This window comes from Hemicordylus capensis, chromosome 3, assembly GCF_027244095.1.
Source record: "Hemicordylus capensis ecotype Gifberg chromosome 3, rHemCap1.1.pri, whole genome shotgun sequence".
NCBI classification, from domain to species: Eukaryota; Metazoa; Chordata; class Lepidosauria; order Squamata; family Cordylidae; genus Hemicordylus; species Hemicordylus capensis.
In genome coordinates, this window is record NC_069659.1 from 232,644,669 (window position 1) to 232,667,230 (window position 22,562).

Consider the following 22,562-nt stretch of genomic DNA (forward strand, 5'->3'; position numbering starts at 1 on the left):
TCCCCAATTTAACCCAATTTCTGACACACAATCCTCCTCCTCCATGTCCCGCTCCCTAAAATGAATCAGGATCAGCAGACCCGAGGGGAAAGGGAGCAGACAGCAGAGCGCATGCGCGCAGTGAGAGCGCCTTGAGGAGAGGAGGAAAAGAAGAAGCGAGTCCCCCCCCCAGTATTTCTGAGCTTGCGCAATAGTAGCAATTTTGGGGGCCGGCTCAACCGGCGCACGCGCAGTAGCTGCCCTCTCCGCGAGGCATGTTATATAGGCGGCTGGGTCAGCTGATGCTCCCGCATTGCAGACTGCAGAATCCTGAGAGAAAAGCGAAAACAACGAGATGCGGTGCTTCAGCGTCTTCGGCCTCCTATGCTCGCTGGTTGCGGGTAAGCGAGCAAAGCCGCGCCAAGTCTTCCCCTCAACTGCCTTAAGCCCGGGCGGCGGCATTGCTGCTGCGGCGAGCGGGCAGGAAGGCGCTCTGGGGTCGGGCGGGTGCTCTCCGCGCCCTCCAGGCACTGCGGCGGAGAGATGGCGGCGAGCGGGCGGGCGGGCGGGAGAGCGGGAGGGAAGGATCTCTGTGGCCTCGGGCAGGGCGGGTGCAGGAGAGAGAGGCTCGCGCCCCTGTCGGGCAGAGCCCCGCCTGGGTTGCTCTCTGGGTGGGGCAGGGTTTGGGGTTGGCTCCCCAGCAGGCGAGTCAAAGGAGGGAGACAAAGCTTGGCCTCGTCTCTCTCGTCGGTCGCTGTTTTGGGGGCGCCCCCCTCTTCCCGGTCTGCTTCCTTGTCCTGGATATCAGCAGCGCTGATGCTGAGCTTCCAGGCGATCTCTCTCCTTCCGCACGACTCCTACCCTGCCCTGGCCGGGGGAAGTGTTTCGGTCCCTTGGGACACACACGCCCAGCCACTACGTCGCAGCCTGCGAGCCGGACCGGAGGGGCGGGGGGAGAAAAGCGCTAGTCACTGGTGTAGATGCGTCTGCTGGATGTCTCGAGGCCTTGTGGTGGCTTTGGTGACATGGCTTACTGGCCTTGGGGCGTGGCTGTGCTGCCCCTTTCCCCCAGTAAAAGGGAGCTGGTCGCCCTTGGTGTCATGACCGACAGCCAGGAATGGCTGATTTCTTTGCTCCCCCTCCCCCCAAACAAAAACTCAAAATTGAGGATTACCTTGCTGGATTAGAACATGGCCCAGTGTTCTGTCCCTCAATTCTTAGATTAGGAGCCCTTTAGGGACAGGGAACTGCTTTCTTGTTGTCTTGCTATGTAAACTGCTTTGAGAACTCCTGTTGGAAGTGTATAAATATTTTTCATTACAGGAGCCATCCAAATATCTCTGGAAGATTACAGGCAGGGATATGAATTTGATAGTCCTTCTCTCATCTCTGTTTCTCCCCACTGTCTGGTATTTAGAAAGACATTGCTTCTGGCCATGGAAGGTTTTATTTAGCTTATCATGGCTGATTGGTCTGTGAGCACTGTGTGTTCCCTTCTAAAGGCTATCTCTGCTGCTTTGATAGATCTCCTGGAATATGTTCTCCGTACATGTACAATCATAGAAGAAATAAAATCTCATAATTTCCCCCTGACCATAGATACGTAAGCTGCTCTTCTCTTAATCACTGTTATGATTAAGAATCAGGAGCAAGGCACTGCAGAAAAGGCTTTCTCTGGAGTGTGGTTGGTACTCTGGCAGCAACAGTGAATGCTGCACAAAGCAGCTCTATAAATACATCATACCCAGATACTGCTGTTTTGTATGTATATAAAGTGTATACCGTGTTTCCCCGAAAATAAGACATACCCATAAAATAAGCCGTAGCAGGATTTCTAAGCAGTTGTGCAATATAAGCCATACCCCGAAAATAAGACATGGTGGTGATCTCTCCTGGCTCAGTAGCAGGCTACTTGCTGAAGCTTTTCCCCTATCGCCCTGGTGTTTGTGTGGGGTGAGAGAGACCCACAGACAGGGGCGTAACGATACCGGTAGGGGTGGCAGGCTGCAAGCTGAGGCATACGGTAGAGGGAAGTACGGTAAAAATCTCCTCAGAAAATCTCCTCCTCAAAAATCTCCCCTCCTCCTGGCGGTGGCGGGCAGCGGCGAGAGTACGTCGGGAAGCGACGCCGGGCCAGACGGCAGGCCTCGGCGTCGCTCTGCGCACTCCCGCCTGCCACCGCCGTGCTTACCGTACCGGTACTCTCGCCACCTCGCGAGAGAGTACAGGTACGGTAAGCACGGCGGTGGCAGGCGGGAGTGCGCAGAGCGACGCCGAGGCCTGCTGTCTGGCCTGGCTTCGCTTCCCGGCGTACTCTCTCCGCCTCCCGCCACCGCTGCGCTTACTCTCGCCGCTGCCCGCCACCGCCAGGAGGAGGGGAGATTTTTGAGGAGGAGATTTTCTGAGGAGATTTTTACCGTACTTCCCTCTACCGTATGCCTCAGCTTGCAGCCTGCCACCCCTACCGGTATCGTTACGCCCCTGTCTGTGGGTCTCTCTCACCCCACACACACACCAGTAAAGCTGCTGCTCCCCAACACTGACCAGCAGCAGTCTGTGGGTCTCTCTCACCCCCCACACACACCAGTCTCACTGGATCCCTGATAAATACCGGTAAGCCTGTACCCCCAGACAAGATGAGTGCAAAAAGAAAGAGTTATTCTGTTGAGTACAAGAAAGGAATTGTGGAGGACTCCCAGGGCAAGAATCTTACGGCTTTCTGCAAAGAGAAGAAGTTGGATATCCGAATGGTCCAAAAATGGCGGGCAGAATATGATAACCTCATTCTACAGGCAGACAAAGGAAATGCTAAGAAGCGCAAGTGTGGTTCAGGTCGGCAGCCTTTATTTCCTGAGCTGGAAGACATGATCAGTGAATGGATTGCTGACAGGAGAGCAAAGGCTTTGGTTGTGCGCAGGGCTGATATTCAAGCATTTGCCCTTGCAATGGCACCACAATTCGAAATATCCCCAGAATTCAAAGCATCACAACACTGGCTGGATGGCTTCCTTCAGCGATATGAACTGTCTCTCAGAAAATCAACAACACTGTTTAAGTTGGAAGATGCTGAAGTTATTAAGTGAGCACTTGCATTCAAGTCCTTTGTTGATGGCATCGACTTTTCTAAATACCAACTTTGCAACATGATTGCTATGGATGAAACTGCAGTGTTTATGGGTCAAGGAGCCCAAACGACAATAGAACAGAGGGGTGCCTCCTCAATCTACGTTCCCTCCACTGGTCACGAAAGTTCACGTGTTACCTGTATTTTGGCAATTCGTCTGGATGGAAAGAAAGCCACACCTGTTATCATCACTAAGGGCAAGAAAGAGAAGATTGAACGTGTTTCTGGCATTTATGTTCTTGAATCTGAAAAAGCCTGGTGCACACAAGCAGTTATAAGGAGGTGGCTTGATTTAATGCTGCCACTTGTTTTGCGAGGTGGCCAAAGAGGTCTGCTAGTCTGGGATTCAGCCAGCACTCACCGTGCTAAAGACATGAAGAACTTCCTTGCAGAGAGAAGAATAGATCAAATAATGATTCCTGCAGCAATGACTGCCTATCTGCAGACTCTTGATATTGCAGTAAACAAGCCATTCAAAGACCATTTGCATATGGAAATTAACGACTACATTGAAAATAGAATGACAAGAAATCAGCGTGGAAACTTTGTGAAACCTAGCCTGCAAGAGGTCGTGATCTGGGTGAAGAATTCATGGGATAAAATCACTGACAGTGTTGTTGCCAATGCACTCCGAGCAGGTTACATGGATAAGAGCTGCTCATTTAATGAGAGCGCTATTGCTCGACATGAAAGATTGGGGCCAATGGTTCTAAAGGAAATGGAGTCAAAAGAAATTCAGGATGGACTTCCGGGTTTGGAGAGTTATGACGATGTTCCAGAAGAAGATGACTTAACTATAATTGAATAAATGTAGATTGTTGTACCACACTTAATAAAAAATAAGACATCCCCTGAAAATAAGCCATAGTGTGTCTCCTTGAGGAAAAATAAATATAAGACAGTGTCTTATTTTCGGGGAAACACGGTAGTAGCATATTGTAAATTCATCACAAGCTACTAGGCCACAAATAACATTATCTAATGTATAATGTAACATATTTGCAATATATATTCGGTAGTTCGGAGAAAGAATACATGGGAAGCCACTGTTCCCTCTAAGATGTGTGCACATGCTCACAAATTTTCTGTCTGCTCAGTTAATTTTAGGTCCCACTCAGGTTGAATTAGGAAGACCCCACTCTGAATGCATCTGTGCACACAGTGCCTTGATATTGCCACCCAGAACAAAACTCATTCTGCACAGAGATGGGGTGGGGGAAATCAGAGGGACCACTGTAGGAAGCTGCCATATACTGAGTCAGACCATTGATCCATCTAGCTCAGTATTGTCTACACAGACTGGCAGCAGCTTCTCCAAGGTTGCAGGCAGGAATCTCTCTCAGCCCTATCTTGGAGTTGCCAGGGTGGGAACTTGGAACTTCTGCTCTTCCCAGAGTGGCTCCATCTCCTAAGGGGAATATCTTGCAATGCTCACATGTAGTTTCCCACTCATATGCAACCAGGGTGGACTCTGCTTAGCTAAGGGGACAAGTCATGCTTGTCACCACAAGACCAGCTCTCCTCTCCATTATCTGTGTGTATCTGGAAGAGAATGCACTACCCTTTCATTTTTCAAAACTGAAAACTTGCCAGGATGTGATTTTCTAAATTCCAGAGCCAAGCAAGCAGATATTAAAAACCTGTTCTAGCATTTTGTGTGCACCTCTTCTGGAAGGTGTGCATGTTCTGATGAGTTTCAGTTTCAGGCTGCAAAAGATTAGAACGGGTTTTTCTCTGAATAGCTAATAACATGTTTTTCTTAAATTTTTAATGTAGTAAACATGGGGGGTGGGTGAGGAGCTGACCTTATAATAAAAAAAATGATGATTGGAGCCTTATTTCCTCCAATTTAAATAGGCAGATATCCAGGAGCCTTGTTACTTTGGGAAATCTAACAATTACAGGGGCATTTGTTAGAAATTATTGAAGCTGAAAACTATTCTGAAACGGATTGTAAAGATGCTAAAATAAAAAACCTTCAACTAAAAGGTCTTGTCCAATTGATCTCTGATATAACAATTTAAAATTTCTGTGGAGACTTGCCCGGTTTCACTGTGGCAAGATCTGTTGTCCATGGACCTGCTCAGTTCTGGTGAACATAGTCACAGGTCTTCAACTTTGAACCCATACATTGCTCTGAGAAAAGGTGCTTCTCAGATGCAATGTTCTCAGCCAGTTTGCATGTTCTCTAGAGTGCCCCAGAGCCAAAGGAACAGTTCCCCCTGTGAACTCCCTCTGGTCCTTTAGCGAGATATAGCAATTTCTTGGCAGAGACATGAGAAAGCACAGACACAAAATGACTTTCAAATGTTTACTTAATAGATGCTTTTTACAAAGAAATGACAGGCAGTGTGTATGTGTGTTGCCTTAACAGTTAGCAATAACTAATACATCAAAACTACCAATAATCTCTTAACCTTATAAGAAAAGGAAAAAGGTGTGGGGGTGGGTGGGAGAGAGACCTGGAGTAGATGGAGTAAAGCAGAGGTCTTTATATTCCCAGGCTTCAGGCTGGAAGCCAGTGTTCCCTCTAATTTTTATCATCAGTGAGTGGAAACATTTGTCTTCTGGGTGGCAGTTTCAAGACAGTGTGCGCACAAACACTCTCTCTCACAAACATACACGTAAATAAAGAATGTGCTGCGCATAGTGTGGTGTGTAAAATTTTATCTCCCCACTCCCACCTCTTCTTCTGCAGCTTATTAATCAACATTGAAACGAATTATTCATTACAAAGCTCCATAAATATGGAAGGAAAAAGAAGTATATAATATATTTGATTTTGTATTACAAGAGGCTGCTGGCCAATTTCCTTTATCTGCTTTCTTTTTTAATAGTAATTGGTAGTTAAAAGGGGCCTATAGCAAAATAATACTTTTGTATTAAGTAATAAAATTAAGTTATAGTAAGTAAATTTAAGTTTTGTTTTGTTAAATTAAAATAAACATAAATAATTAATTCCCAGTTGTCTAAGATTTATTTAAATTCGAATTCATCCTTGCTTTCTTGCTCTTATCCTGTAAAGACAGTTGGTTTTGGGGATAGGAAATCAGTTTACATTGGACAGATATTTAAAAAATATTTTCAGAACATAAGAACAGCCCTGCTGGATCAGACCCAAGGCCCATCTAGTCAGCATCTTGTTTCACACAGTGGCCCACCAGTTGGTGCTGGGAAGCCTACATAGGCCATTGAAAAGTGGTATGCAATGATAATAAATAACAATAGTGTCAAACAAGCGCAGAGCAAGAACTATAAGTGTATATACACTAACTGAAAACATGAAAATATTTAAAATATTAAATATTTTGCATGAAAGGCACATTAACCATATATAGCAATTAAGACATTAACCAAAACAGTCAAAGATGCAGCAGGATGATGGCTAAAACCAGCAGAAAGCAACACCAAATGCTTCATGTTATGTGTATCGATTGAGTGCTACCTCATCAAGCAGTAAAACATTTTTTAACCTATTCTAGAATCACTGTTGAAGGATCACACATAATTAAAAAAATAAAATAAAATGTTACTTGTAATTTAACTTAAAACATTAAAAGTTCAAATTAAAACACCCATAAAACTACCAAATAGCTAAAAAACTTGGCTGAAAAGATATCTTTAGTTGTTGCCTAAAAGCCAACAGGGATGGATATAAAATTAAAAAATTAAAGTATTGCAGGGGAGGGAAATTAGAAGGCTGCATGGGTTTTTCCCCTTATGTATTAAGATTTTTTAAAAGCACATCTCTTTAAGAAATGGAACTAGTGTTGCGGGGAAAAGATCCCTCTAGAATCTAGCCTTCTTGTTTGATTCAGCCACTTGCGTTCATCCTTCTATCACTTGGATAGAGAATGGGGCGTCTTTCCAGAACCAAAGAGGATTAGACTCAATTCTCGCCAATATACTTGTTGTCTTAACTGAATGAAGTCAAACAACAAGGGTACGTGCTCAAAGAAAGCGCTTTATTTCATGTCATGAAAGGCACGAGTATCATCAGAGCGCATCTGGATGATACTGCGCGCCGAGTTATACAGCAGGTAAGTTTTTATAGGTTTCAAACATACATGCATATCAATAAAGCGATTAATACACGCCATTAGTTATCAAACTTACATATTCCAGAGGTGTCATCTAGAGCCTGAGAAGATGATTAACTACCTGCCTTCTGACAACTTTAATCCCTATGGTATCTTTTCATACCAGCCAGACCCTCTTTCAGCTTGCGAAGGAATTCAACTAATGGCCTGTGCTTGACCACTCCTGGTACCTGTTGCCTCGGTGGGCCCCTCAACCCACATTCTTGGGAGGGGGGCTTCTTGCTCTTAACTCTGGCCTCCTGTTAGTTTCATATTCCATTAGGGAATATTACACTTTATACATACTTTAAGTTACACTTTAATACAAGCTTTTATATATTTTTATATACTTATTTGTAGGCCTGGATTAAACATTTCATTATCACTAGTTCAGCTAATATTCAACTAATAAGTCAACTTCCAAAAGTATATTAATTTCTGTCTAGGAAAATAGATCAGTGCTATAAAACAATCAGTCTTCTATGATGACACATCAGAGGAGGTGTGGGGACCCATAGGGGAGAGAGAGGGTTGGCCAGGGTTTTACTGCTCTTCCTGTTGCTGCTGCAAAGGATGAAGAGTGGGGGGGAGGAAACAGACAGACACACACAAGGCACCATTTTCTGCTGCTCAGGCTTGCTTGGCCTCAGCCATTACAGGAAATTGTGATGGGTTTAATGTGAGAATTCCATTGCCAAGTATCTCGTTTGATGCACGGCCCCATGAGATTCAGAATGGTATGCTACTGTGAGAGTTCAACCTTTTCTCTTCAATGTGGGGATCAACAAACAACAAAGCAGCTGAACTACATTACGAAATTAATGTTCATGAAGGCAAAAATGACAAACCCCCTCATATACAGACTAAAAGACTGTGTACAGAAATCCCATGGCTTTTCCCTCCACCCTCCCCCACCTTGTAAGCAGCCCCCTTCCCTGCTGCTCCCCACCCTCCGCCTCCTTTCCCTGTGGCCACCGGGGCTCTTGTAAAGGAGGGAATCCTCTCCCTCCGCGAGCCCTGTTCCCTGCTGCTGAGCCTGAGTGGTGCCTCTGCGCGCCTGCCATTCGGGCTCTTGTGAAGGAGCCAGAGGGAATAGTCTCCCTCCAAGAGTCCTGCTGCGGTCGAGACTCTCAGAGTGAGACGACCCGAGGCTGGTCTCACTGGAAGCTGGCCACGGATGTTGGAGAGTCTCATAGCTTTTGAGAGCCTAGGTCCAGAAAACACAGGATCAGGCACAAGGTAAATCTCTATTCTGAATTCGGCCCTACAACAGAGATCACAAATAGATTCTGTGCTGTGGATAAGGCTCAGCTCACAGCCATCTCCTTTTTGGATCATACCTCACAATACTCATCTAAAGGAGTCGGAGGGCAAAGCCAAGGAACCCCTGTAGGAGTTGGAGATCTCCACACTTCATTTAGATTTCCAGTGAGTTTCCTCCAACTAGGCAACCTGGAATAGCAAGAGCGACTGAGCTTTGAGGGAGAGACCAAAACTAGTTGCAGAGAAAAGCTTTCGCCTGCACTGTGCTGACATTTCCAAACTTAAAAAAACACATTAATTAGAACTCTTTGGGACAGGTCAAATACAGTGTTCTTTCTGTTTTTGTTTTTGTTTACATCTGTGTGCAGAATGAATTTTGTTCTGGGCGGCAGTATCAAGGCAGTGTGTGTGCACATGCATTCATGGTGGGGCCTTCCTGATTCAACCTGAGTGGGATCTAAAATTAACTGAGTGGACATCAAAAAGTGAAGCTCCTCGCCAGCGTGGTGTAGTGGTTAGAGTGCTGGACTAGGACTGGGGAGACCCGAGTTCAAATTCCCATTCAGCCATGAAAACTAGCTGGGTGACTCTGGGCCAGTCACTTCTCTCTCAGCCTAACCTACTTCACAGGGTTGTTGTGAAAGAGAAACTCAAGTATGTAGTATACCGCTCTGGGCTCCTTGGAGGAAAAGCGGGATATAAATGTAAAAATAATAATAATCTGTTTTGGATTTCACTACCCTAAATAGTTTGGTGTCACTTGCAGATTTGGCCACTTCGCTGCTTACCCCAACTTCTAGATAATTTATGAAGAAACTAAAAATCACTGGTTTTAGTACAGATCCCTGGGGGACCCTACCTCTTACTAATCTCCATTGTGAAAACTCTCAGTTTGTACCTACCCTCTCTTTCCTGTCCTTCAACCAGTTATCAATCCACACATGTACTTGTACTCTTATCCCATGACTGCAAAGTTTTTCCCCAAGGGTCTTTGATGAGAAACTTTGTCAAAAGCTTTTTGGAAGTCCAGATATACTATGTCAAGCGGATCACTTTTATCCAGATACCTGTAGACACTCTCAAAGAACTCCAAATGGTTCGTGAGGCAAGATTTACCATTGCAGGAGGAGCCATGTTGGTTCTCCTCCAGCAGGGCCTGTTCTTCTATGTGCTTAACAATTTTATCCTTGAGAATGCTTTCCATCAATTTGCCTGCAACAGACGTTACGCTAACCAGCCTGTAATTTCCTGGATCGCCCCTGGATCCCTTTTTGAAAATCGGTGTTACATTGGCTACTTTCCAGTCCTCCAGTACAGAGCCTGATTGTAGGAATAAGTTATCTATTTTTGCAAGGAGGTTGGTGTTTCACATTTGAGTTCTTTAAAGACTCCTGGATGGATGCCATCTGGCACTGGTGATTTGCTAGTTTAATTTTTCCAGACAGTTTAGAACATAATCTTTTGTCACCTCTATCTGAACTAGTTCTTTAGCCTCCATACCTGAGAAGCCTGGTTCAGGCACAGGTATATGTTCAGTATCCTCTGCCGTGAAGACAGATGCAAAGAACTTGTTTAGCTTCTCTGCAACCTTCATATCCTTAATAATCCCTTTCATTCCGTCGTCATCTAACGGTCCAACTGCCTCTCTGGCAGGTTTCTTGCTTCTGATGTATTTAAAGAAGTTTTTGTTATTCCCTTGATGATTTTTGCTAAATGTTCCTCAAATTCTCTTTTAGCCTCCCTTGTCGTCACCTTGCATTTCTTTTGCCAGATTTTGTGTTCCTTTCTGTTCTCTTCATTTGGACAGGATTTCGAATTTCTGAAGAAAGTTGTCTTCCCCTTTATAGCTGCCTTGACTACCTGTTAGCTGTACTGGCATCCTCCTGATCCTGGTGGTACCTTTCCTCCTTTTTGGTATAAATTCTAACTAGGCTTCTAGTATTGTGGTTTTGAGTAAACTCCATGCTTTCTGGAGCGAAGTGACTCTCCTGATTTTTCCTTTCAGTTTTCTTTTTGGCATACTCCTCATTTTGGAGACATTTCCTCTTCTGAAATTCAAAATGTCTGTGTTAGGCTTCCTTGGTGATTCTCTCCTCACATGTATGCTGAATTTGATTGCACTATGGTCACTGTTCCCTAAAAGGTCAATGACACTTACATCACACACCAGGTCTTGGGTGTCACTCAGGATTAAGTCCAAGGTCACCTTCTTTCTGGTTGGTTCCCTGAACAACTGTTCTAGGGCACAGTCATTCAGCGTATCTCGAAATTTGACCTCTTTGTCATTACCTGACTGTGAAAGTACCCAGTCTGTGTATGGGTAATTGAAGTCACCCATCATTACTTCCCGCTTCTCCTTGATGCTTCCCTGATTTCCTTTTGCAACTCTCAGTCACTGTCAATGCTTTGATCTGGATGGTGATAGCACGTCCCTAGTAGCACATTTCCTTTCAGGCCTTGTATTGTCACCCACAGGGTTTCTGTGGAGGACTCTGGTCCTCCTCTCCCTTTTTTAACATACAGCACTACTCCACCTCGAAGGCGCCCCTCCCTGACCTTTCTATAGAGTTTATTTCCATTGATAACAGTGTCTCACTGTACCACCATGTTTCTGTTATGCCCACTATATCTATTTCTGTGTTGGCAACCAGGCACTCCACCTCACCCATCTTGGCTCGGAGGCGTCTGGTATTGGCATATAAGCACCTATACGCTTCCCTGGAGTCTGCTAGCTTTCTTTTGACTCTTTGAGCAGCTGGCACATAGGGATGTGCACAAACTGGTCCAGAGGCCATTGTAGAGGCCTCTGAAGCGGTTCGAATGTGGCACTGTGCGAAGGTTCGACCCCAGGAGTGGGTGGGTGGTTCTTTAAGGGCGGGGGAGAATGCACTTACCCCCCCCCTCTGGCCGCTCTTACCCCACCAGGACTCTTTTTTTGGAAAGCATATGGGCAGCAGTATACCTCCCTGCCACCCCTTCCCCCATTCCTGGCTGAAAGTGGCCGGAAGTAACATCTGTGCATGCGCCTAGCCCCTGCACACGTGCGTGATGTGTGCACCTGGGCCAGGCGCGCACGCAGATGTTACTTTTGGCCAAGAATGGGAAGGGGCAGCGGGGAGGTACGCTGCCACCCCATATGCTTTCCAGAAAATGGAACACTGGCGAGGGAAGAGGGGGGGGGAGTGCACCCTCTCCCACCCTTAGAGAATCTCACACACACCCAGCATTGAACCGCAGCTCTGCGGTTCCGTGGACACCACTACTGGCACAGCCTTCTGTCTGCTCTTTATGCGGTTCTACTCTGTCCCCTTCTATTTTATCTGAATCTTTTGTACCCTCACACCTTAAGGGATGGTATTTGCCATACCGGACACTGCCCACCTCCTGTCGCCTATTCCCCAGGCATCATTTTAAAAGCTGTTATGTGACCTTTTTGATTCTAAGTGCCAGCAGTCTGGTTCCATCTTAGTTCCAGTGGAATCTGTCCATTTTTGTACAGGCTTTGCATGCCCCAAAATATATCCCAGTGCCTAATATATCTAAATCCCTCCTCCCGGCACTAACGTCTTATCCACAAATTGAGACCCCTCAGCTCTGCCTATCTCGCTGACCCTGCGCATGGAGCAGGTAGCATTTCTGAGAATGCTACCTTGGAGGTCCTGGACTTCAGTCTGCTACCTAGCAGCCTAAATTTGGCTTCTATGATCTCTCGACTACATTCCCCAACATCATTGGTGCCGACATGCACCACGACAGCTGGCTCCTTCCCAGCACTGCCTAACATCCTATCTAGACTCTGAGTGCTGTCCACAACCTTCATACCAGGCAGGCAAGTCACCGTGCAGTCAACACATGGGTCACAGACACAGACCCATCTCTCTGTACTTCTAATGATTGAATCTCCCAATACAAGGAGGTGCACTCCACCCTCTGAATAGTATCCCCTATGCAAGAGGCTCATCATCCATGGAAGGGGTTCCTTCTAAGGGAGCGTTTCTCTCTTTCTCAGAATGATGTCCTCTTCCCCGAGACCTTCATTCTCCCTGACAGCAGAAGTAGTATTGGCCTTAGAGTGGGATGCTTCTATCATGTCCCTGAAGGTCTCATCTGCATGCCTCTCTGTCGAATCTCCTCCCGATCCTCCAGCTTTGTCTCAAGGGAACAAACTTGTTCCCCGAGAGCCAGGAGCTCCTTGCACCAAGCACAAACCCATGATTTCTGCCCATGGAGCAAAAAGTCATACATGCAACACTCTGTGCAATACACTGGGATGTGCCCCATCCTCTGCTGGCTTTCTAGCTTTATAACTGGTTTTGTTGGCTGTTTACAGTATTTAGAGATTGGCGATTAGAAAGTTAGGTCTTTGCTGTATGGTCAGCTATTTAACTGTTCAAACTTCCTCTCTCAAGAATATGAAGGAGGGAGTAGTTGAGTATATTTCTTGGAAGCAAATTCTGTTGAGTTGAGTGGGCCTGCTTAGGATCATGGCAAAGACACAAAAAAACAAATCACTAGCATTTCTGTAATAGTGTTGCATACAGAGCAAGTGATTTATGCCATCATAGAAACCGTTTGTGAGCTAAGCTTGATCAGCTGATCAGGCCTCTGGAAAGTCACCATCTCATTTTATTGGTTGCTTGTGTTTTACAGTAATAGAGAATTGTTATAACCCAGCTTTGTCAACAATGACTCTTTTCCTCCCCATCTCCTGCTCTGTATCTCCCCCTGCCTCTCTCCACTGCCAAGCTGCAGTTGTGAGTATTTGCATGTGCAACTCTCAGCTGCCTCTGAGGCAGAATGAATCTAATTTGCAAACCATAGCTTTAGTTATCTTTATTTTACATTTATATGCCGCTTTCCCTCCAAAGAGCCCAGAGCAGTGTACATGGTTATTTTTATCCTCCCAAGAACCCTGTGAGGTAGGTCAGGCTGAGAAATATATAACTGGCCCAGAGTCACCCAATTATTTCCATGGCTGAATGGGGATTTGAACTCGGGTCTCCTGTTGCTACATTGATGCTGATGAGGAAAGGGGATTTTGTATGGGAGAAGGAAGCATGCCAACTTGATGCCTGCTTTCATTATCACTTTCATGATTGATTTCATCATCATTAAGATACGAATCCTATTGCATCTGCACCCACCTGAATGATGTATGGCTTTTATTGTGCACTGGTCCTGGTGTGTGCCTTTTCTGTACAATATATAGCACTTGTGGGGCACCAATCTGGATCAGGACCATAGCAGGTGAAAGCCTTCCCACCCCCCTGCTATGGTCTCAGTCTAGACTTGCCCCCCTAAATGTGCTATTTGCAGTAGGGTGATAAGCAAGCATGCCAGGGCCAGTTATGTGATTAAAGTTGCATCTAGTTTGACCCTCAGTCCCATTGGCTTCAGTGACACTTCCCAATAAAGCTGCTGTCTAAAGCACACTTAGTTACTCTAGTGTTCTGAAGAAAATACTTCCTTTTTGGGAGGAAAGATGGAACGTACATAGATGCTGGCCCAGAATCTTAGTTGATTCTGTTCGATTGAAATTCAAGTTACATATGGCATCATGGCAAAACAAAGCACATAAATATTCTTGAAATGGCTTGCTTCTAAAATGGAAAATTTGGAGAAACTTGGAACTAGTGTCTAACACAATACTTACAAGGCTCTTGAGGTCCTGACCTGATTTGATCTGATGGGTATTGTGCATACTGTAGAGTAAGCTGAATTTTCTAGCTTATTAAACTGTAAACATCTTCATCAAGGATGTGAATTCTGATAAAGGACCACAGACTGTAGGCAGTATAGGTCCAGAGACCATTCCTGATCTGCCCACCCTGACTCACAGTACTGTTCAAAACTTTGTGTGTACAAAACACACAATCAACTTTGGCAACTATGATGTGCTGTCCTATTACTATGTGTCTTGTGAAAGTTATTCCCTTGACTTGAATTCTGGCTCTGTTGGTTATAGCTGTTTTTGTAGCCCTTCAGCAGTTTGCCATTTGCTAGGAGTAATATCTGCCCAGAAGCTTGTGACATACAGGGGCAGGCATGCTGGTAGTTGTCCTTTTACTGGTCTGTGATTGTTTCCTACATAAAAATATTATGTACTCTTAAGTTTTTATCCAAACTAAAATAATCTGATTAGTGTTCCCATGGTGTATTGCATACTGCCACAAAAGGTTAACAGATCAGATAGCACAACTGGAAAAAAGCACTGTTGCAATACAGATTGTTTCAAATCAAGGAGAACAACATTTCCAAGGCAAAAATGGTTCATATCAACAAGGGAAGTAAGTGCTGAGTGAGCACTTATGCAGTACTAGGGATGTAACAATTGGGTGCTGCTGCATGCTGTTCTTGTCAAGTCCAGAATGAGGCAGGAAGTTGCTCGGGATCCCTTTCCATCTCATCATAGGCAAAAACAAAAAACAAAACCCAGCAGTAGTCTGTTGCCAGGGTTGTTGCTCTTAACACTCCAGACAGACTTTGGCCTTGGGGCCTCACAAAAACTTTTGCCCTAAGGAACAAGTTTTGTTTCTGTGAAGTCAGGGGAAATCCCCAGCTTCAAGCCTTCCTCTCCCATTTGGAGGTATCAAGGGGCCTTCCCTACAATTGTGCTGTGCTTTGTAGGGCCCAACCCAGTGCAATTGTGGGGATGATCCCCAGCTCACAGTTTGAGAGGAAGTCTGGGGCTCTTGATGATAGCACACTATCCATGGTGAGTGAAATTGTGGATCCTTGAGTAATGTTGTCATTCTGTCTTTGAATGTTGGATGTAAGATTTGTAACAACACTAGCTTTAATTTAGAACTTTGCTTTAAAGTGTTCCACTTATTCGGAAACACCTCTTCAAAAGAAGTCTTTTCAATTTTCTGAAACTTCAGATCCCTTTTTAATCCTGGGTGTTGGGAAGAGCAGTGTTTCCAGGTCTACTTACATGCTAATACAATATTGCTGTGCAATTCATGCTGCTTTGGAGACTCTTGGACATAAGCAACTTTCTCTAGGCAGTGTAGTATAGTGGCTAGAGCAGGGCTGCACAGCTTCATCCCTTCTGTAGATGTTGCTCCCATCATCCCTGACTCTGGGCCGCTGTAGATGGGATGATGGAAGTTCAAAAATGGCTGCAAAGCTGAAGTTGTGCAGCCCTGGGCTAGAGTTCTGGACTAGAACTAAGAGGCCACATTTTAAGTCCCCCTTCAGCCATGAAACTCATTGGATGACTCTGGGCCAGTGACTGATCCTTCTGTCTAACTCCCTCACAGGGTTGTTGTAAGGATAAACATAACCATGTTCACTGCTCTGTGCTCCTTGGGAAGAGCAGAATATAAGTGGGTGGGTGTGTGGGTGGGTGAGAAATACTTGGCTCTATTTGCTGTTTGGATGTATTACATGCTACCTTAGTGGAAATAGGGCCCTCTGGCAGTTCCCAGCTGACTGATGGCTGCTGCCTTATGACAAGGGCTTGGTAGCAAGCCATGGGATTCAGAAGAGCCCTTATTGAGTACAGATGCCCTGTGCAGTGTTCCTCAACCACTAGTCCGTGGACTGGTGCCGGTCCGTGAAGAGTTGAGTGCCAGTCCGTACTGATCCATGAGGAATTAATCCCCCCACCAAACAATTCTGAGCCAGTGGGGGCCACTGCTGCTGGGAGCTCTCCGGAGCGCGTTTCTAGGCAGGCAGCCCTCACTACTGGGATAACGTTCATTTCAAGGAAGCTAAATGAGTGTTATCCCAGCAGCGAGGGCTGCCTGCCTAGAAATGAGCTCTAGAGAGCTCCCAGCGGCAGTGCCTCCCCTCGGCTTGAAATTGTTTTGGTGGGGGCGAGGCAGGGGTGACCCCTTTACTAACTTCTGGTCCTGGAAACTGCGTACAAAGGATGTACCGGTCCATGACTCCAAAAACGTTGAGAAACACTGGCTTAGTGAGCAGCAAAGAAACCTACTAAACTGCAAATGCAGGCTGTTTGCATAACTTCCAAGGCACTCATTTAACATATCTGTATTTGGTTGGACTGCATACTGTATTTTGTTCTAAATATGTTTGTTCCTAAAAATATTATTTCAAATAAGTAATCTGAAAATTATCCTCTTCTTCCAGCTGCTTTGGCAAGTCCCCTCTTAGTGGAGAAGGATTGTGCGAAAGGTCCTGAGGTATGGTGCCAGAACTTACGAACGGCGTCACATTGCAGAGCAGTTAAACATTGTCGGCAAACTGTTTGGAACAAACCTACAGTGGTAAGTGAGACTGTACACTTGGATGTAAGTGATAACTAATTTGAGTTTACATGGTAGATCTTAAAATCCATTGAGATTGCTTAAAGAGTTTCCCACACTGTAATTTATATTTCCTGAACTAGAAAGCATACCACTTGGCTGCTGTAACAAAACGTGGGGTGCTTGCAAAAGAAAAGCAAGTTACACTGAACCTCTATACTGCCTAGAAGCATAGCCCAAACTTTTGGTCAAGCAGTCGGGTATCTTTTGCAGTTAATAACTTACTGGAGGGCTAAGAACAGTTCTTTTGCCCTCAAATTCCTATACACATGCAAGGATGCTAAATGCCCACAGAACCTTCCAGTAGCAAGGACTCATAATTGCTGAGGAAGTGTGTTTGGTGGGGTTTTTTTTTAGACCTGTATCCCACCTTTCTGTTTACATGTTCAATTACAAAAAGACACCTGGGAGACCAAGTTTAACAAGTAAACTACTTAAATGCCCATGGGCAGAGAAATCAAAATTCTAGAAGCCAAAGGTCTGGCTGAAAAGGAAGGTCTCCATCTGTTGGTGAAAGGCCATCAGAGAAGGGACTTCCGTGTGAGAAGGTAAACTCACGTGCATCAGTCATAAGCATTCATAACATGCCACAATAATATGTGATTATTTTGTCTTGATTGTAATGCTTGAGCTCAAGTCAGATACTGGTTTGCTCTTTACAGGTGGGATATAAATGTGAAATGTGTCTTTTTTAAAAGGCTTTAATTCAGTGTGTGCTTAGAATTGTATATTCAGTTTTTAAGGAATTGTAGGTATAGACACTACTGAACTTGGATTGCAGATTATTTAGATAAAATATCACACATCCATAAAAGTTAAACTAAAGATTGCTTATTTTAAATAGGTGAATTTTTAAAAATTGTGCTATTTATCCAGCTAGGGAGACTGCATAAGTTCTAAAATAAGGCCTCTTTCTAAGCTTGATGAAATGAAAAGTCTAAAAGTGGAGCAATTCGATTCGGAAAAGCAGAAGCCTTGCATACTGGTCAGCCTTTTGCCTTGTTCACACTGCATTCTGTAAATCTGGAACAGAACTTCTGTGTGGGTTTTTTTTTTTTTTTTTGCCTGATATAAGAGAACATGTAGCTTACTGCAGTTGTGATGTGTGATTCTTTTGGGCCAGGGAATTGAGGGGAAGATCAAAACTGATATTTAAGTTGTGTTGTGCAAGGATTTCCTTGCTTCAAAGCTGTGTGTTTTCTCTTCAGAAAAGCATTCCTTGTGACTTGTGTAAAGAAATTGTAATTGTGGCTGGGAAGTTCTTCAAGGACAATGGCACAGAGGTAAGAGTGATCCTTTTTTATCAAGTGGTGTCCTGTGTGTTTAGTCTGAAAGCCAAACTGCAGGACAATAAAACTGAAGTGCATTGCTTCATGCTAACACGTGTCTTTTGAAACACAATGGGCCACGAGTGCAGAAAGTATGTCTTTCTAAGCTATAAATTATCCCTGATGAAATGGAGGGGGAGTTCAGACCCCATACACCCCATCACCAAAATACCTCAAACTAAAATTCCCATTGCGTAACACACATGAAAGGATGTGACTGGGTGAAAAACACGTGAAGGGATGCGACTAGGTGGAATGCAAAAAACAATCAGGTGGGCAAAGGTTGACTGTCCACCTTGTAGAATATTATGGTTGCTTGGGAAGCTGCCTTATACAGAGTTAGATGACTGGTCCATCTAGCTCAGTATTGACTTCACTGCTTGGCCTCCGGGTTTTTTATTATTTATTGTAGCACTAGCAATTTTAGCCCGTTAGATTAACGGGCGCTAGTAGACCGACCCCACCCCCCGTCTCCCGCGGGGCCGAGTGCGGCCGCCAGCGGGCCCAGTCCTTCCCAGTCCGTGGCATCCGCCGCCATTGGGGCCAGTCACTCCGCCGCAGCCACCGCCACCTCTTGCTGAGGCTGTGGCTCCGCCGCAGCCTCGCCCGTACTCCCGCGGCGGCGGCCGTCGCCATCGGGGCCAGTCGCCCCGCACCCGCCGCCTCGCCCGCACTCTCCTCCCAGCGTTGGCGGCAGCCACTTCTCCTCCGCTGCTTCTCCTCCTCCCGGCCCCAACATGGCCGCCGTGTCCCTGTGGCCGTATCTTTCTCAGCCGATCTGGGCATGCGCTCCGCGCATGCTCCGCTCCGCGCATGCCCAGAACAGCCGAGAAAGACACGGCCGGAAAGGACACGGGATCACGCTCAAGCTGATTATTATAGAGGTAGCATATTTGTATACCACCCATTGCCAAAATGTCCAGGCAGTTTACAACATTTCAGATGGATATTTTCAGGGTTTCAGATGGATATTTCCCAGCACTGCCTGGAAATGCCAGAGATTGAACCAGGGACTTTGTGTATGCAAAGCAGATGCTCTTCCACTTTGCAGACCATATTGCAACATAGGGGACCATAGGCTGCAAGGGTTGGCCCTTCTCACTTTCAAGAAACTTAACAATTGTGTTAAAAAAGAAAATTAATTACTAATGTACTTCTTTTAAGTCAGTCAGAATTAAAGGTTGTTGCTTGAACGTGAGAGAAATGAATCTACTCTTGGGGAGACTGTTCTAATTGATTCATCTTCTGTCATAGGAAGAAATACATGCCTACGTGACTAAGGCCTGTGAATTTATTCCTGACCAAGGCATGGTAGCCGAGTGCAAGGAAATGGTGGATGCTTACCTGCCAAACATTCTGGACATGATCAAGCAGGAACTTGTAAGTTGAATACGGAAGTGAGCAATTCTGTGCCAAAGATTCTTACTAGAATAAACCAGACAAGCTTAGCAGCTAGTAGTGTTCACTACTCTAAATACAGAGCTTAGTTGTTGTGGGGTAGGGAAGGCATTAAGGTTGTATAGGCCGCTTGATTCATGTTGTTGTTACTAGAAGTCTTAAGCAGGTTGCACTTTGGTTCTGAGGGGTACTTAGCTGGCACCTCTGTCTTGCAGATTGGAAAGTGGGTAAAAGCAAATGTGTAATTCTATTTCCTTGTTCCCTAGGATAAGCCTGAAGTTATTTGCAGTTCGCTCACACTGTGCCAGTCTCTTCAGAAGCACCTGGCAATGATGAAGCTGCAGAAACAACTTCAGTCGAACAAGATCCCAGAGCTAGATTTCTCTGAACTGGCATCTCCCTTCATGGCTAATGTGCCCCTTCTGCTTTACCCTCAGGACAAGCCCCAGAAAAAGTCACAGGTGAGAACATGACCTGTTCATTTAGGTACAAGGCTATAACTGGCCACATATCAAAACTAAAACACTGGATTATTCGTCCACAGCTCTACTGATCCAGGAGTAATAAAATACAGTTTATCAACTTTATTTAAAATATTTATACCCCACTCCTCCAGTACACTACTGCTTGGGGTGGCTCACAACAGTAAAATAGATACAGTATACAATAAAAGCAATAAAATTAACCAAATTAAGTGAACAATCAAGTTAAAAACCACAATCAGTATTAAGTGGAGGATTAAAAATTTTAAAAGCTTAAAAATTGAGAATTATAAAAACCAAGAACTAAAGAACCTACCAGGTATAACCACAGAAGGGGCATTTAAAAGTCTCTTTTAAAAGATGTGTTTTTAGTTGTATGTTAAAAACACTGGGGGGGGGGATCATGGCGAAGCTCTTTAGGGAGGGCGTTCCAAAGCAGAGGGGCCACAACCAAAAAGGCCGTCTCTAGTCCCCACCAACCGGATCTCTGTTAGTGGTGGGGCTACGAGCCGGGCCTGAGACAATGAACTTTGGAAAGTTTATCAACTTTTAGGTGTGGCATGATGTTGCCGATAGAAGGGATGTGTGCCTGGTCAAACTTGCAGGTCCTGGGCTGTGGGGATATGTGTCCCAAGAATGGAGCAGGAGACCGTGGTTGGTGGAACTTGGCCTTAGCTGCAAGGTCAGTGGGACAGAGAGACTGCTTGTTTGCTTGACAACTGGCAAACGATCTTCTCTTTCCCCCATTCAGGTAGCTCATTGTCTTCTCTTCTTCACTGGAGCAAGCTAAGGTGCCCAGAAACCATCAGTGCCGAAACTTAGCAGCTGCCATGGGCCGACACAGGAGTCTTAAGAGTCCTGTCCAACTTCTTCCTGCACCCACTGGCAAGTCCCCCCTACCCCATGTTTCTGCTGGCACAAACACAGCAGCAACATAAGAGGGGACAGGAACAAATTGCAAGTGGAGCAGAATGCCCAGCTGGCCGGACTGTGATAAAGTGTGTCCCTGGCTTTTAGGGGAGTGCACTTGGCACTCGAAAGCATGGCATACTGTGCGTTTCTGTGTGTGTCACTCACCCATAAAGCCAGCCATGGCAGTCGAACATCAGGAACAAACAATCTAAATTGTGTAAACTGTCCAACTTTGAGGTTTGTGGGAGGTGGGAATTCCAGAGGCTCTGGGCTGACTAACTGTCTGGGTAACCTTTCAGATCTCTCTAAGAGTAAGGAAAGCCTCTCTAGTTTAACACACTCGTATACTACCCAAAACTCATTTCTCTGGTTGGTTTACAATAAAACCCAAAACAAAATTTAAAAACAATGTTAAATTCTATGAGCCTAGTTATATATATTCAGCATATTTAACAGTTCAAAGGAAAGCCTTTGAATGCTAATCAGATCCTGTAGCTATGCATAGTCAATCATAGAGATGTTGAAGGGCTAAACTTAGTGGAATAGAGATTACTCTTTCCAACTTGAGACAGACCCATCAACCAAAGCCAGAAACATGGCTTGGGGTGGGGATGGCCAGAAACTGCATTCAGATATGCTTTAAGCTGTGAAACAAACTCTCATTTGTCAGTCTTTTTCCAAAAACAGTGGTTTGGGCTGAAGAGCGTATTCCTAATAGAGCTGATATTTCTAGTGAAATTTAATGTATGGGTTATGATTTGTCAGATGGTCTCTGTCCTGAATTGATCTCTTAAAGGCATATTGGAATAGAATGTTTTTCTTCAAGAATCAGGCAATAGGCTGCCACTTAAGTGTGTTAAATCCTTCCTTGATGCAGGAAAGTGGGAACGTGTGCAAAGACTGTGTCCAGCTAATAACTGATGTTCAGGAAGCTGTGAAGTCAAACGCCACCTTTGTGAATTCCCTAATTGATCATGCCAAAGAGGAGTGTGAACGCTTGGCACCTGCCTTTTCAGACCTGGTAATTATTGCGTGGATTTTTGAGACTTTGTGTAAAATGGGCAGTGTGGGTCAGTAAAAATAAGGTGGCACTCTGGTGAGGTCTTTCACTTCTCATTAGCTTTGTCACTTTCTAAACTTGCAATCCAGGTAGAACTCTTGTCTCAATAGTGAATTTAAGCCCCAACGCATCTGTCTAAGTTAAGAGTCAGCCCAGAGGTATGATCAGTGTGTCCAACTAGGGTCAGGAAGACATGGGCTAAAGTCCCCATTCCTCCATCGAAGCTGGTTGGTCTTTCATTAGGGAGTGGCCTATCTTGCAGGATTGTTGGGAGGATAAAATGGCAGGAATGAGGCAAAATGTATGCTGCCTTGAGCTCCTTGAAGGAAGGGCAGGATAAAAATGGTAATGCAGCTTATAGTTCCAGAGTGCAAGTTGCAAGGAGGCTGGATTCTTGAACCTAGTAAAACGGCTTAAACAGTGGCTCAGATGGCCAGTGTGTGGTTCTCACCTGCAGCTTGTCTTCCCTTTTCCAATAGTGCAAAGACTACATTTCCCAGTATTCAGATTTGGCTATCCAGATGATTATGCATATGGTAAGAAGAATATTACTTGTACTCTTCTTAATGTTGTGCTTTATGGTCTGAAGAGGCCGCTCTTCTACTACTACTTATATAACGCTCTTCAACCAAAGTTCACAAACCGGTTTATAAAGAAAATAAAT

At 45.0% G+C, this 22,562-nt stretch overlaps 1 protein-coding gene across 1 annotated transcript in view; it reads left to right on the forward strand.

Moving 5' to 3' along the window:
• Positions 1-224: 224 nt before the first annotated feature.
• The window catches only part of PSAP (prosaposin), a 40,684-nt gene continuing 18,346 nt past the window's right edge, over positions 225-22,562 (forward strand). Inside the window, exons 1-7 of the mRNA XM_053304737.1 lie at positions 225-380; positions 16,543-16,679; positions 17,927-18,001; positions 19,301-19,426; positions 19,711-19,905; positions 21,716-21,859; positions 22,378-22,434. Coding sequence (XP_053160712.1) covers positions 335-380; positions 16,543-16,679; positions 17,927-18,001; positions 19,301-19,426; positions 19,711-19,905; positions 21,716-21,859; positions 22,378-22,434 — 780 coding nt within the window. The 5' untranslated portion in view covers positions 225-334. The remainder of the gene's footprint in view (positions 381-16,542; positions 16,680-17,926; positions 18,002-19,300; positions 19,427-19,710; positions 19,906-21,715; positions 21,860-22,377; positions 22,435-22,562) is intronic.